Below are 13,741 nucleotides of genomic sequence, written 5' to 3'. Positions count from 1 at the left end.
GGCAGAAGCGACATTAGAAGTCATGTACTTCCTCGTAAACATATTCCTTTACTTACATTCTCTCTTAGTAGACAGCTCAGCCCCACAAACAGGCCTCTGAGACAGAAACCCAGCAGCCTGTTTCTGCCCTAAGCTTTCCTCTGGATCTGACATGATTTGGTCTTCACCTCATTCAGCTCTTTGCTCAAATATTAGCTCCTCAGAGCAGTCTCTCCTGACTATCCTATCAAATAAACTTACTTCATTTCCTAAATTCCTATTATTTATTGGACTATGTCTTTCCTACTAGGATATGTGCTCCAGGAGAGGAAAGAGTTGTTCTTTTTTGTATACCATTATATCAATTCTTGGAACAGTTTTTGGTCTATAATAGTCCTGCAGTGAATATTGTTACAAATGAAAAATGAAATTTAGACTCCTCTCCTTATTTCTCTTATCCAGTAGGTCACTAATTCTTATAAATTTTACTGAATCTATCTCTCTGCGTTCTTATTTTCACTGGTTCAGTTCAAGCTCTCATCAGTTCCTTTCTGAATTATTACCCCTATATTCCTAGTTCTCTCCTTTCCAACTTACCTCTCCCCAATCCCTTCTCCATCTTGCTGCTAGGGAGATCTGTGAAAAATAGTTCTCTGACCATTCTGCTGGCCAAAGTATGCAATAGCTTCCTATAGCTCTAAGGTTAATATTTCAAGAGCCAACAGTGTAAGACAGAGGGGCCAGAGAGTAGGATACTGCAGATTCTGAAGACAAAACTTCTAGGTGCTTGTCAATATTGTTCAGCCTAATATTTTTCTTTTCTTTTTTTTATTTTTAATTTAAGAGAGACAGAGAGTGCAGGTGCAAGGGCAAGGGAGAGAGGGAGGAGGGAGAAGGAGAGAGAGAGAGAGAGAGAGAGGGAGAATCTCAAGCAGGCTCTACACTCAATGTGGAGCCAACCCAGGGCTCGATCCCATGACCTGAATCAAATCAAGGGTTGGCCCCTGCTCAACAGACTGAGCCACCCAGGTGCCCTGACTTTTTATTTTTTAATGTGAAATTGACAATACCCAACTAAACACACCAATGTAAAGATACTCTTTGAGAAGAAATAAGCCATCTAATTCATCCCAAAACAGACTCGGCATGCTTATTATTAGCTGCTGTGACCTTTCTTGTTTAATAAAACCCTGCCAAATTCATTTTCATTGTCCCCTATGTAAGACTTATTCTTATCTCCATGGGCTTGCTAGAGGACTATCATTCATCACTCTCTTTTCTGAGTCTATTATGCCTATAACATTCAACTGAAATTAACATGCTCTGCTTTGCAATGTGAATTATCCTGTGCAGTTGTGTGCTGGTAAATGTTTAATATTCAGCAGGGGCCAGGGAAGTGGAGGTCAGAGCAGGCGTGTGTTTATAACATTTGCTGTTTTTCATGGAATAGATATTCCTATGGTGGCCAATTTCAAATGAGCAATGTGATGTTTCTGATCTTGGAATTAGGAAAAGATACACAGTTATATACCATTATATAGTATTTCCATGTTCTGAAGGCCATAAAATACTCAAGGATATACATAATACTAAAATGTAGTAAAATAAGAAGTGATGAGTTTTGAGTGTTTATTGCTTTTGTTTTTACTATACTGGAATTCTGAGCTTATATAATTAAATTTTAAATGATAGCAGTGTTTAGCAAACTAGCAATTAGCTCTCAGAGGCTGGTATGAGCTGACTTGAGCATGCCACTGATTTTAGGTCTGTATTTCTTGTCTTCTCACCTAGATTTTAAGCATTTAAAGGCAGGGATCATGACTTAAACATATTTGTGCTGTCCACAGTGCTTACCACACAGTGTGCCAGTATTCTGGAGTCAAAGGTGAACTACACAGCCTATACAGCTTTCTGGTTGTCATACTGACTGTTAGAATTACCCTGGTGAACGTGCTGGAAATATCTGTGTGGGTAAAATCATGTCTGTAGATGTGTGTATCTTGGGAATGAAAACCCATCTCTGGAAGTCGAAGTAGAATATGTATCTACTATAAAGACACAGGGCATGTTATATTTCATGTGCTTTTGCAAATGTCGCTTTATGGTGATAAATGTATCATGAATTGCCAACACAATACAAAATCAATTAGAAATTATGTTGCATCTATTCTTAATTAAATGTTTCAGAAATGCACTCCCTTAAAATGTCAGAGTATGATCACTAGTAGTTAATTATGTTACAGAAACTAAGTGAAAATTAATTATGCCATAGAAATGATACTTGTGGAATCAGATCTGGTGTTAAGAAATGAAACTGTTTTCAATGTGCTATGAAAAGTTTTTAATTCATTTCTCAGTGCAATATGTTATACATCAAGATAAATATTTTTTATCTTTTTCTAGATGAGGGGAAATATGTTTCTTTCATGAAGACTACAACTTTCAAGCAAATATAGGGTAGTCAGTTATTTCAGAGATGTGTTATTCTCTTCTTCCATAACATTTCTAATTTTGTTAGTCTGTTTCTTAAACTGAAATTCTAGTCCTATATGTGTGGAGAATATCTTTTTCTCTCACTTTTTGTGAATTTACTTAAAAAACTGAATTGGAAGGACCTGGGAGTTACCATTTGTGTTTCTTTAGGGAAACAGACTATTCCCTATTTTTCCTAGTATGTATTTTAGCTGAACCCTAAATGTAAAGGGGGAAAAGCCCAAGTCCTCTAGAGAAGTCTCAATCTTTCTTTACGTAGAAGAGTTGAAATTCATAAACAATGATTATAATCACAAAAATGAGTTTCAAGAATGGAATTAAATAATTAAAAACAGGTTTTATTGTTTTAAGTTTTGACCCTTAGTCTTTTGTTTTGTTTTTATCTTTTCAGTGTTTGGATCTGGTATGTATGTACATGTGAAAGGATTCCCCTCCATACAGTTAACCAACATGAGCATCACCTTGAGTATGTTTTGTTTTTTCTCTCTTTCCTTCCTCTCTCTTCTCTTCTCTTTTTCTCTTCCCTTTCCTTCTCTTCCCTCCCCTTCCCTTCCTGCCCCTTCCTTCCCCTCTATTCTCGTCTCCGCTTCCTTCGTCTATTTCTTCCTTTTTTCTTTTTTTCTTTCCTTCCTTTCCTTCTTTCTTTTTCTTCCTTCCTTCCTTTCTTCCTTCCTTCCATCCTCCCTCCCTTCCTTCCTTCTTTTCTTTCTAGAGCATTTAAGTTCTACTTTCAGCAAGTTTCAGTTATACAATATAGTGCTAATAATAATAGCTATAATATAATAATTATACAATATAGTGCTAACCTAATGATAGCCACCATTAGATCTTCAGATCTTACTCATTTGTAACTGCAAGTTTATACATTTTTCTAACTTTTCCCCATTTCCCTCAAACCCAGCCCCTGGCAATCACTTTTCTACTCCTTGTTTTTGAGTTTGACTTTTTTGGGGCTCCCACATGTGATACCATACAGCTTTGTCTTTCCCTGTCTGGGTCATCTCACTTAGTGTAGCCCTCCAGCTTCACTCATATTGTCACAGATGGCAAGATTTCATTCTTTAATGGCTGAATAATATTCCATTGTATACATGTACCAATTTCTTCACCCATTTGTCCATCAATGGACAGTTACTTTATTTCCATATTTTGGTTACTGTAATTAATGCTGTAAGAAACATGTTTTTGAATTAGTGTTTTATTTGGATAAATACCCAGAAATGGAATTACTGCATCTTGTGGTAGTTCTATTTTAATTTTTTGAGGAACTTCTGTATTGTTTTCCATAGTGATGGCACCAATTTACATTCCCACCAAGAATGCGCCTTTTCTCTACATCTTCACCAACACTTGGTGTTGCTTGTACTTTTTACATTAGCCATTCCAACAGGTGTGAGGTGATATCTCATTGTGGTTTTGATGTGCATTTCTCTGATGACTAGTAATGTGGAGCACCTTTTCATGTATGCATTGGCCATCTGTATGCCTCCTTTGAAAAAAATTTCTATTCAGATCTTCTGCCTATTTTTAAATTGGATTGTTTTTTGCTTTTGAGTTGTATGAGTTCTTTATATATATAAATATAAATGTATAATATGTAAATAAATTATATAAATTAATTAAATTATATGCTTATATATAAATATTTATAATATTTAGAGATTAGCTCCTTATCAGATATGTGACCTGCAAATATTTTCTCCCACTCAGTAGGTGGTCTTTCAGTTTGCTTAGGGCTTCCTTTGCTGCACAGAAGTTTTTAGGTTGATACAGTCTCACTTGTTTACTTTTGCCTTTGTTGCTTTGGCTTTTGGTGTCAGATTCAAAATATCCCAGCCAAGACCAATGTCAAAGATCTTACCACTTATGTTTACTCTAAGAGTTTTATGGCTTCGGTTCTCACATTCAGGTCTTTAATACATTTTGAGTGAATTTTTGTGTATGTTGGTGATAGGGGTCCAGTTTTCTTCTTCTGTGTGTGGCTGTCTAGTTTTTCCAACACCATTTATTAAAGAGAATATCTTTCCCCATAGTGTATTCTTGACTTCTTTGTCACAATTAATTGATCATGTATGTGTGGGATTATTTCTGGGATTTCTATTCTGTTCCATTGATCTGTGTGTCTGTTTTTAGACCTTTGCCAATACTATGGCTTTGCAATAAAACTTGAAATCAGGGAGCATATTGTCTCCAGCATTGTTGCTCTTTCTCAAGATTGATTTGCCTATTTGAGGGTTTTTGGGGTCCCACACAAATGTTAGAATGCATGCTCTATTCCTGTGAAAAAAAATTACCACTGGAATTTTGATACAGATTTGTACTGAACCTACAGATTGCTTTGGGTAATATGGACATTGTGACAATATTAATTCTTCCAATCCATGAACATGGAATACCTTTCCATTTGCCTGTATCTTCTTTAATTAATTTCATTAACGTCTTACAGTGTTCAGTCTTTCATTTCCTTGGTTAAACTTAATAATAGGTATTACATTGTTTTTGATGCAATTGTAAATGGAATTATATTCTTATTATTTCTTTCCAATAGTTAATTATTGTTTTATAGAAACACAGCTGATTTTTGTATATTGATTTTTTATCTTGTAGTTTACTGAATTAATTTGTTAGTTCTAACAGCTTTTTGGTGGAGTCTCTAGGAGTTTCTATATATAATATCATGTCATCTGGAAATAGTGACAGTTTTACTTTCTCTCCGATTAGAATACCTAAAAGGCATTTATTTTCTTGCTTCTTGCTCTGGCTAGGACTTCAAATACGATGTTGAAGATGTAAAAGTGGGCATCTTTGTTCCTTATCTTAGAGAAAAAACTTTAAGCTTTTACTGGATATGGTATTAGCTGTGGGTTTGCCATATTTATTGTGGCTTCAATTTGCATTTTTCTAATGACATATAATGTGGAACATCTTTTCATGTGCTTTTTTCCATCTGTATACCTCCTTTGGTGAAATGTCTGTCTAGATCTTTTGCCCTTTTTAAAAGTTTGTTTGTTTTCTTATTATTGAGTTTTAAGAGTTCTTGGTAAAAGAGTCCTTTAGCATATATGCCTTTTGCAAATATTTTCTCCCAGTCTATAGTTTGTCTTTTTGTTCTCTTGACAGTGTCTTTTGAAGAGCAGAAGTTTTTAATTTTAAAATGAAATCCAACTTATCAATCATTCCTTTCATGGATTATGCCTTTGGGGTTGAATCTACAGAGCCATAGCCAAACCTAAGATGATTTAGATTTTCTTCTAAGAGTTTCATCGTTTGGGTTTTATATTTATATCTTTGGTCCCTTTAGAGGTGTGTGTGTGTGTGTGTGTGTGTGTGTGTGTGTGTGTGTGTGAAAAATATAAGGTCTGTGTCTTGATTTAGAGTTTTTACATGAATACATAGATTTTTCAAATGCTTTTTTACATCTATTTATGTGATAATTAATTTTTCTTCTTAGTCTATTGATATGATGGATTTTATTAAATGCTTTTCAAATGTTGAACCAGCCTTGCATACCTGGACATGGTATATACTTCTTTTTATATCTTATTAAATTCAATTTGCTAATATCTTGTCAAGGACTTTCGCATCTATGCTCCTAAGAGACACTGGTCTGTAGCTTTCTTTGTAATTCCTGAGTCTGGTTTGAGTACGAGGGTACTATGGGTTTCACTGAACAAGTCTAAAAGTATTCCTCTGCTGCTATGATCTGGAGGAGATTGTAGAGAATTAATATAATTTCTTCCTTAAATGTATGGTAGAGTTCACCATTAAACCCACATGGACCTGATGCTTTTTCTTTTAGAAGGTTATTTATTATTAGTTCAATTTCATTAACAAATTATAGGCCTATTCAGATTATTTATCTTCTGGTGTGAATTTTGACAGATTGTATCTTTCAAGGAATTAGTCCATTTTTATCTAGATTACCAAATTTGTGGGCACAGAGTTGGTCATAATGTTCCTTTATCTTTTTAATGTCTATAGTGTCTGTAGTGATGTTACTTTCTCTATTTCTAATAGTAGCAATTTGTGTCTTCTTTTTTCTTAATTATCCTGGCTAGAGGCTTATCAATTTCATTGATCTTTTCAAAAAACCAGGTTTTGGTTTTATTGAGTTTCTCTATTGATTTCCTGTTTTTAATTTTATTGATTTCTGTTGTAATTTTTACTTTTTTTTCTCTGCTTTCTTTGGATGGTTTCTCTTTTTGTCTAGCTTCCTAAGGTGGGAACTTAGAGTATTTGGTTTTAGATTTTTCTCTTTTTTTTTGCTAATATATGTATCTAATGCTATAAATTTCCCTGTAAGTATATATATATATATATATATATATCTCAATACATTGTTGCCATTATTGTGAAAAAAACGTATTTGTTATATCAACTAAGAGTAAGAAAATAAATGCTTTTTCTTATTTTCACCTTCACTTATTCCTTCTGTAATGCTCTTTCTTTTTTTATGTAATCTTGATTTCTTACCTGCATTATTTTTCTCATCTCTGAAGAACCTCATTTTACATCTCTTGCAAGTCAGGTTCACTACGCAACAAATTCACTCAATTTTTGTTTATCTGAAAATGTTTCTTTGAAAGGATGATTTTGCAGAAAAAAAAAAGAATTCTGGGTTGGTATATTTTTCATCTCAACACTTCAAGTATTTCACTGCACTGTGTTCCTTGCACTGCTTTTGAGGAAAAGCTGTATGTAAGTCTTATCTTTCCTCCTCTAAATGTGAGGTGCTTTTTTCCATCTGATTTCTTTCAAAATTTTTTCTTTATCTTTGATTTTCTAGAGTTTGAATATGATATGCATAAGTGTATTTTTTTTTTTGCATTTATCCTGCTTGGTGTTCTCTGAGCTTATTGGATATGTGGTTTGGTATCTGACAGTAATTTGGGGAAATTCTCAGTCATTATTGCTTCAAGTCTTCCTTCTCTTCCTTTGTCTCTTCATTCCTCTGGAACTCCCATTATGCAGATGCTGCAACTCTTATAGTTGTTCCACAGTTCTTGAATATTCTATTTCTTTTATTTTTTCAGTCTTTATTATCCTTGTTTTACCATTTTTACATTTTAAAAAATGTTTTTATTTATTTTTGAAAAAAAGAGAGAGAGCACACAAGTGGGGGAGACACAGAGAGAAGGAGACACAGAAGCAGAAGCAGACTCCAGGCTCTGAGCTGTCAGCATAGAGCTCAATGCAGGGCTCGAACTTGTGAACTGTGAGATCATGACCTGAGCTGAGGTCAGACGCTTAACTGACTGAGCCCCCCAGACGCCCCTTGCTTTACCATTTTTGAAGTGTCTATTGACATATTCTCAAGTTCAGAGAGTCTTTCTTCAAGTAGTCAATCTACTCTTGATCCAATCAAAGATCCATTCTTTATTTCTGTTATAGTATTTTTGATCTCTAGGATTTCTTTTTGATTCCTTATTAAAATTTTTATTTCTCTGTTTACATTACCAAACTTCTTTGCATGGTGTCCACTTTATCCATGAGAGCCCTTAACATATTATTCATAGTTATTTTACATTCCTAGTCTGTGGATTCCAACATCCAAGCTATATCTGAGTTTGATTTGATGCTTGCTCTATCTCTTCAAACTGTTTTTGCATTTTAGTATATCTTGTAATTTTTTTTCTTGATAGTAGGACTGAATGTATTGTGTAAAAAAAAGGAACTGCTGCAAATAACCCTTTAGTAATGTGGTTAGGTGAGGTGAAAAGGAAGTGGTCTACAGTTTTCAGTCTTGTTAGTGAGACTGTCCTCTGAACTGCAGACTTCAAATGCTCTGCAGCCCTCCTCCCCCTTAGGTGGGCCAGGATGACTGGAGTGGGCTAGGTTTTGGTATTTCTCTTCTCCTTTGTGGAAAGCTACAGTAGGCTATTGGTGGATATTTCCCTTCTCTCAAGTCATTTAGTTTCTCTGATAGAGCCTCAATAGTTTAGGCTCTGGTAAGATAGTCTTGCTGGAGGGCAGACATTGTTAAGAAGAATAGAATGTGGTGCACTTCCCTCGTCCCCTGTCAGAAGCAGGAGAGGATTTGTGTCTAATATTCACTGTGAGACTGTAGATAAAATGCACAAAAGTATGGAATCCCCTATAACTGACTCCCTGGACGTTTTAACTCTCAGACTTGTCTATTTTGAGCCCCCAGACATTTATGTTTTCCTATCATAGTATGTTGGTTTCCCAGAGGTATTTGTGGATTTCTGCTCTTGTAAGTTGTGATTCTTAGTACATACCTATTTATCTCTCTAAATTTGGGGGTAGCTGTTTGTTCTGTGACTTTACTTCTTTCAAGGATTTAAGAAGTTGTTGATTTTTTGGTTTGTTTGTTTGTTTGTTTTACCTGTTGTTAGGGCTGAGTAATGACTTCCAAACTCTTTATGTGCCAGACTGGAAACTAGAAGTCTTTATGTATTTTTGAAGACAGTTTTGTTGAGGTATACCTTATATAACATAAAATTCACCCATGTGTAAGTGTATTTTTCAATTATTTTCAGTAAATTTATACAGGTGTGTAACAATCACCATAATAGGCTTTAGAATATTTTCAATACTCCAAAAGGATCCCTTTGCCCGCTTGGGATCCCTGCTCTCATAACCACTGCCTGACATCCACAGATCTGCTTTTTGTCTCTATAAATTTGCATTTTCTGGACATTTAACATTAAGTGGAATCATTCAACATGCAGCATAATGTTTTTGAGGTTTATCTGTGTTGTAGCATATAATTTAATGCATTTTTAAACTGAAAACAAAATATAGTCTGTTTTATCATTAGCATATATTAATGTAATTATTAACACATAGGTACTATAATGGGGCACCTAGGCTCAGCTGGTTAAGTGTCTGACTCTCAATTTCAGCTCAGGTCATGACCTCATGGTTCATGAAATGAAGCCCTGGGTCAGGCTCCTAACTGACAGTGTGGAATCCACTTGGGATTCTCCCTCCTGCCCTCTCTCTCTGCTCCTCCCTCATTTACATGCACTCTCTCTCTCTCAAAATAAATAAATAAATTTTTAAAAACATAGGTACTATATAGTTATATTATGTTATTACATATTCATAGTTATTAATGAATATTTAACAAGATAAAAAATAAAACTACATATTATTCAAGTTGACCTGTCTATAAGAAAGCCATCTCATGTATTTATTACACATGGAACATGATGTCTGTGCTATAGACATTCACAAGCTAGCCCACTGACCTGTAAGAATGATTTTCAAAGTATAAAGTTTTACCTACTGAACTAGATTTGGAAAATATAGATACCCTGTATTGACTTATTCCAATACATGGTGGCAATGAGCAACAAATGAGCAAAATTGCTGTTATTAGGACTTAGATTTGCATGAGTCACTTCAATTTCCTCTTAAAAATCTAATCTTGTCAAACAAATGGAACCGTTAAAATCTGATTTTTCTAAAAACCAGTTTGAAAGCTCCACAGCTGTCATGGGCTTATTCCTTGTAAAAGTTCTGAAAGTCGCAGAATGCGCATGTATACAAACTATTGTACTTACAAATTGTCCTCAAGTCTCTTCAAGGATTCCAAAACCAGTGAATGAACACTGTCTAAGGAGCAGGACACAAAGCAACTAAGGGCTGCAATATATCTAATTTTCATAACCCAGTCGTTATGCAGCTTCCTTTTAACACTGGAAATTAAAAGGAAAAAAAGGAGGGGTTATGTTAGACACACAGAGACATCATGTCGAGTTTCTATTCAGCATTTCATTTTGATTTTAACCAAGTCAAAACTCTGAACTGTGATAAAGCCTGCAAGTATAAGGCCGTCCTGTGCATTGTACCACTTTTAACTGTTTAAATTTTTATCTTATGGCATGTTTAAAGGAAAAATAAAAGTTTATCATCATGTTTTGAGCTATAGATTCAGAACTAAAGGAATAATCTAGAAAAATCTTTGTCTAATAGGGGTGCTATTATCCTTACTTTACTGATAAATTCTGGTCCTCCAAAGGGGCTGTGTTTCATATTGCTTTAGGTGAGTCAATGCACTTTCCTATTTTCCATGAATACTTTCAGAACGGGAAAACTGAGGAGTTTGGAGTCCTGGGTCACTGGGAAAGCTGAAGTGGGACAGCCTGGCCAGAGTCTTGCTCACCAGTTCACAGGACCCTTCAGTGAGAGACTTAGCGTTATGGGCCAAAAGTTTTATGACAACATTCTCACCTCAACCTGGAAGAGGCCATCTTCATGGTATTATATTTACTCAAATTTTATGGTGTATTTGTTTCTTCATTCACAAACACTTATGAAGGACTTACTGTATCCCGGTTAAAAGGACTTAAGGGTGAGGGGCACCTGGGTGGCTCAGTCAGGTAAACATTCGGCTTCGGTTCAGGTCATGATCTCACGGTTCATGGGTTCGAGCCCCGTGTCGGGCTCTGTGCTGACAGCTCAGAGCCTGGATCCTGCTTCCGGTTCTGTGTCTCCTTCTCTCTCTGCCCCTCCCCCTCTCGTGCTCTGTCTCTCTCCGTATTGAAAATAAATAAAACATTTAAAAAATTTTAAACCAAATTTGTTTCTCTGCTAACAAAAGTAATGAATACTTTGCTCTCAAAACTTCAAAGACAGCACAATTATAAAGACAATTAAAAAATCACTTATAATCTTATCACTTGGACATAATTGTTAGCATTTTTGCCTGATGATCATTTTGAAATGTTTATTCACTATTTTTACTGTGAGTGCCTATGTGTGAATTATCTGATCATAGTCTTTGCCCATTTTTCTCAGGGAATTATTGTTCTTTAATAAAACTCGAACATCTGTTAAAGAGTATTAACCCATTAATTGCCATATTTATTATAAATATTTATTCCAGCTGGTTATTTACTTTTAAAATGCTATCTCTTGATATCCAGAAATCCAGAATTTTTTATTTTGTCAAATGTATCCAATTTTTTTCTTTGAATTCTTCACTCATGATTTCATGTTTATACCCTTCTTCATTCAAGGGCTAGTAAATAACCATATTTAATACCTTTTATAGTGTTTTCATGATTTAACTTTTTTACTTAACTCTTTCTTTAATTCAAGGACCTATAGATTTTATTGTCAATTGAAATTCCACTGACTAATTTTCTTGTCCCTCTTCTCAATTACACTGCAAGTCCTTTGAGTTCTTTGCAAGTTCAAGAGGCATTTCTTGTTCAGCTTTGCATTTCAGATCCCTATCATGGGGTCTGGCACCTTGTGCTCACTATATAAATACTTGAACATGGTCTATATTGAAACACTGGAGCTGCCTGTGTGCTACCCTTACCTTTTAAAGTTCTTTGAGTCCAAGACTTGGTTTTGTAAATTTTTTTTGAATTTTGCCTGCCTCAGCCCAAAGTCGTCACTATTTACTGTGAATCTGTTGATGAAACCACTATCGTCCCCCAGGAGGATGTCATCTCGGCAGACCTGTTCGGGCAGAGTCACTACACACACACAAAGGATGCAGTGATCCAGAGGCTTTATGACAAAATAGTTTTCCTGGGAACAAAAGAATGCTTTTAGTAAGTTGTTACATTGCTCTGCTATCCACACAACAAATATTGCCCGATTATTTGATGTGTGTTTTACTTTCTGATGTTTCTGATGTTAGATACTCCCACAGTGTTAGAGAAACTTGAAGGAAAAAAAAAGTTAACCAAGTAAAAGCTAATGACCATTCACTGTGAGCCCAACATTATGCTTTTGGGGGGCTTTGTGGGGAAAAGGTGAGGCACCTCTGGCTCAATACATAATGAAATTTTCTGTGGTGTCACCGGGCCTGTCCCTCTCTTGGATTTATAAGGCAATATTAATGGGGAAGTAAAAAGGTTCAGGTGTTATAAGACCATTGACATAAAACTGGATGGTAAACACGAAAATCAAGTATTAACACCCCAATTATTTTACAAGGGGTTATCAGGTAAAACATATCCTAACATCCAAGTTTCTCTAGAAATAGTCAGCGAGCATTTGTCAAGCTGACTCTGGGCTACTGGATTGGGTTCACTTGGCGATATGGCCAGTGCTCTCAGAATTCCGTCTCTACCTAAGATAGAAGAAGAAAATATATTAAAACTTTTTGTTTGGTTTCATTTAGAATGCTTGAGAGTTGAACATATTTAAAGCTCCATTCAGTCATTCAACAGATATTTGTTGAGCACCTACAGTATGCCAAGAACTATTCTAGGCATGGGCCATATGGTAATGTACAAGACAAGTTTCTGACTCTGTGGCGCTACCATTCTAGTGCAGGAATACAGACATAAAGAAGATAATTTCAGATCATGGGGAGGGCACTGAGGAAATGAAGTGGGGTGCTGTGATAGTAACTGGAGAAGCCACTGTAGGTCCCACAATTGGGGAAGAGGACCTTTGATCTGGGACATGAACTGGTTGAAAGATTCAGAGGTGGTTGAAAAGAATAGTTCAGAAGGAGAACTGAATGTCAAAAAGACAGAAAGAGTAGAGCCTTGTCCTGGATGAGGGAGGAGGGGACGGGATATTTGCTTCCAGAGACAGGACGGAAGAAAGGAAGGCAGTAGTGTCCTCATTAAAGCTGTAGGTGGGAGAGCTAGCCTCATAGACTCAGATTCCTCAGGATACAGGGCAAGTCCATCTGCTGAAAGGAGAGAGCTTTCGGATGGGCTTTTGCAATATTGCCAGGGATGGGAAAGCAATTGGGCAAGGACAAGAAAGAGGTTGACAGAAGCCAGGAAGTCTTCAGAGGAGTCTGCAGACCCTGCATCTGAATGATGCCAAGGAGTGTGACTTCAGGTTTTTCTCCAGGAGGGCTTAGCCACCATGAAGGAGCAGAGAAAGGCTGTCACATGGAATCAGGACTAGAGTTTCCAAGGATTTAAGAGAATGGGGGGTGGAGATGGCTTTGGCCCAGATGGCCTACCCGGGGGTGCATACAGGAAGGCAAAGGAGGAGGCAAGGGGACAGAGAATGAGGAAGATGCTCTCAAGGATCTGGACGCTTGTATGGGGTGGAAAAACTGGACGGACAAGAGGTTGCATCAAACCACAGAACATGAGACTTAACACATCACATAATAAAGTACAAGAAGCAACAGCCCACCTTCTTGAAAGTCACCCTGGCATCACTAGCTGGTTAGAGGGACAAGAACGGGAAGTTTAGTTTTCCACTGAGTCTAGACACAAGTAAGGCCCAGAGGAAGGCTAATTGTTTCTTAATCCTTGTCCTTCAAAGTTAGCTTGCTTAGGCTGTGTTTTCGCTTATGGGCAAGTAATAAATT

At 36.2% G+C, this 13,741-nt stretch overlaps 1 protein-coding gene across 4 annotated transcripts in view; it reads right to left on the bottom strand.

Annotated features, from left to right (window-relative positions):
• Positions 1–13,741, bottom strand: part of WDR64 (WD repeat domain 64) — a 113,177-nt gene that overhangs the window by 75,196 nt on the left and 24,240 nt on the right. For all 4 annotated transcript variants that reach the window (XR_003906747.1, XM_029934824.1, XM_029934825.1 and 1 more), the window contains 2 exons: positions 11,768–11,982; positions 10,002–10,136 (listed from right to left, as the gene is read on the bottom strand). Coding sequence is in view for 3 of the 4 variants with exons in the window: in XM_029934824.1 (XP_029790684.1) it covers positions 10,002–10,136; positions 11,768–11,982 (350 nt within the window). In the remaining variant the exon portion in view is untranslated. The remainder of the gene's footprint in view (positions 1–10,001; positions 10,137–11,767; positions 11,983–13,741) is intronic.

This window comes from Suricata suricatta, chromosome 3, assembly GCF_006229205.1.
Source record: "Suricata suricatta isolate VVHF042 chromosome 3, meerkat_22Aug2017_6uvM2_HiC, whole genome shotgun sequence".
NCBI classification, from domain to species: Eukaryota; Metazoa; Chordata; class Mammalia; order Carnivora; family Herpestidae; genus Suricata; species Suricata suricatta.
Note: the sequence above shows the minus strand (reverse complement) of the source record. Positions and strands in the feature narration are given on the sequence as shown.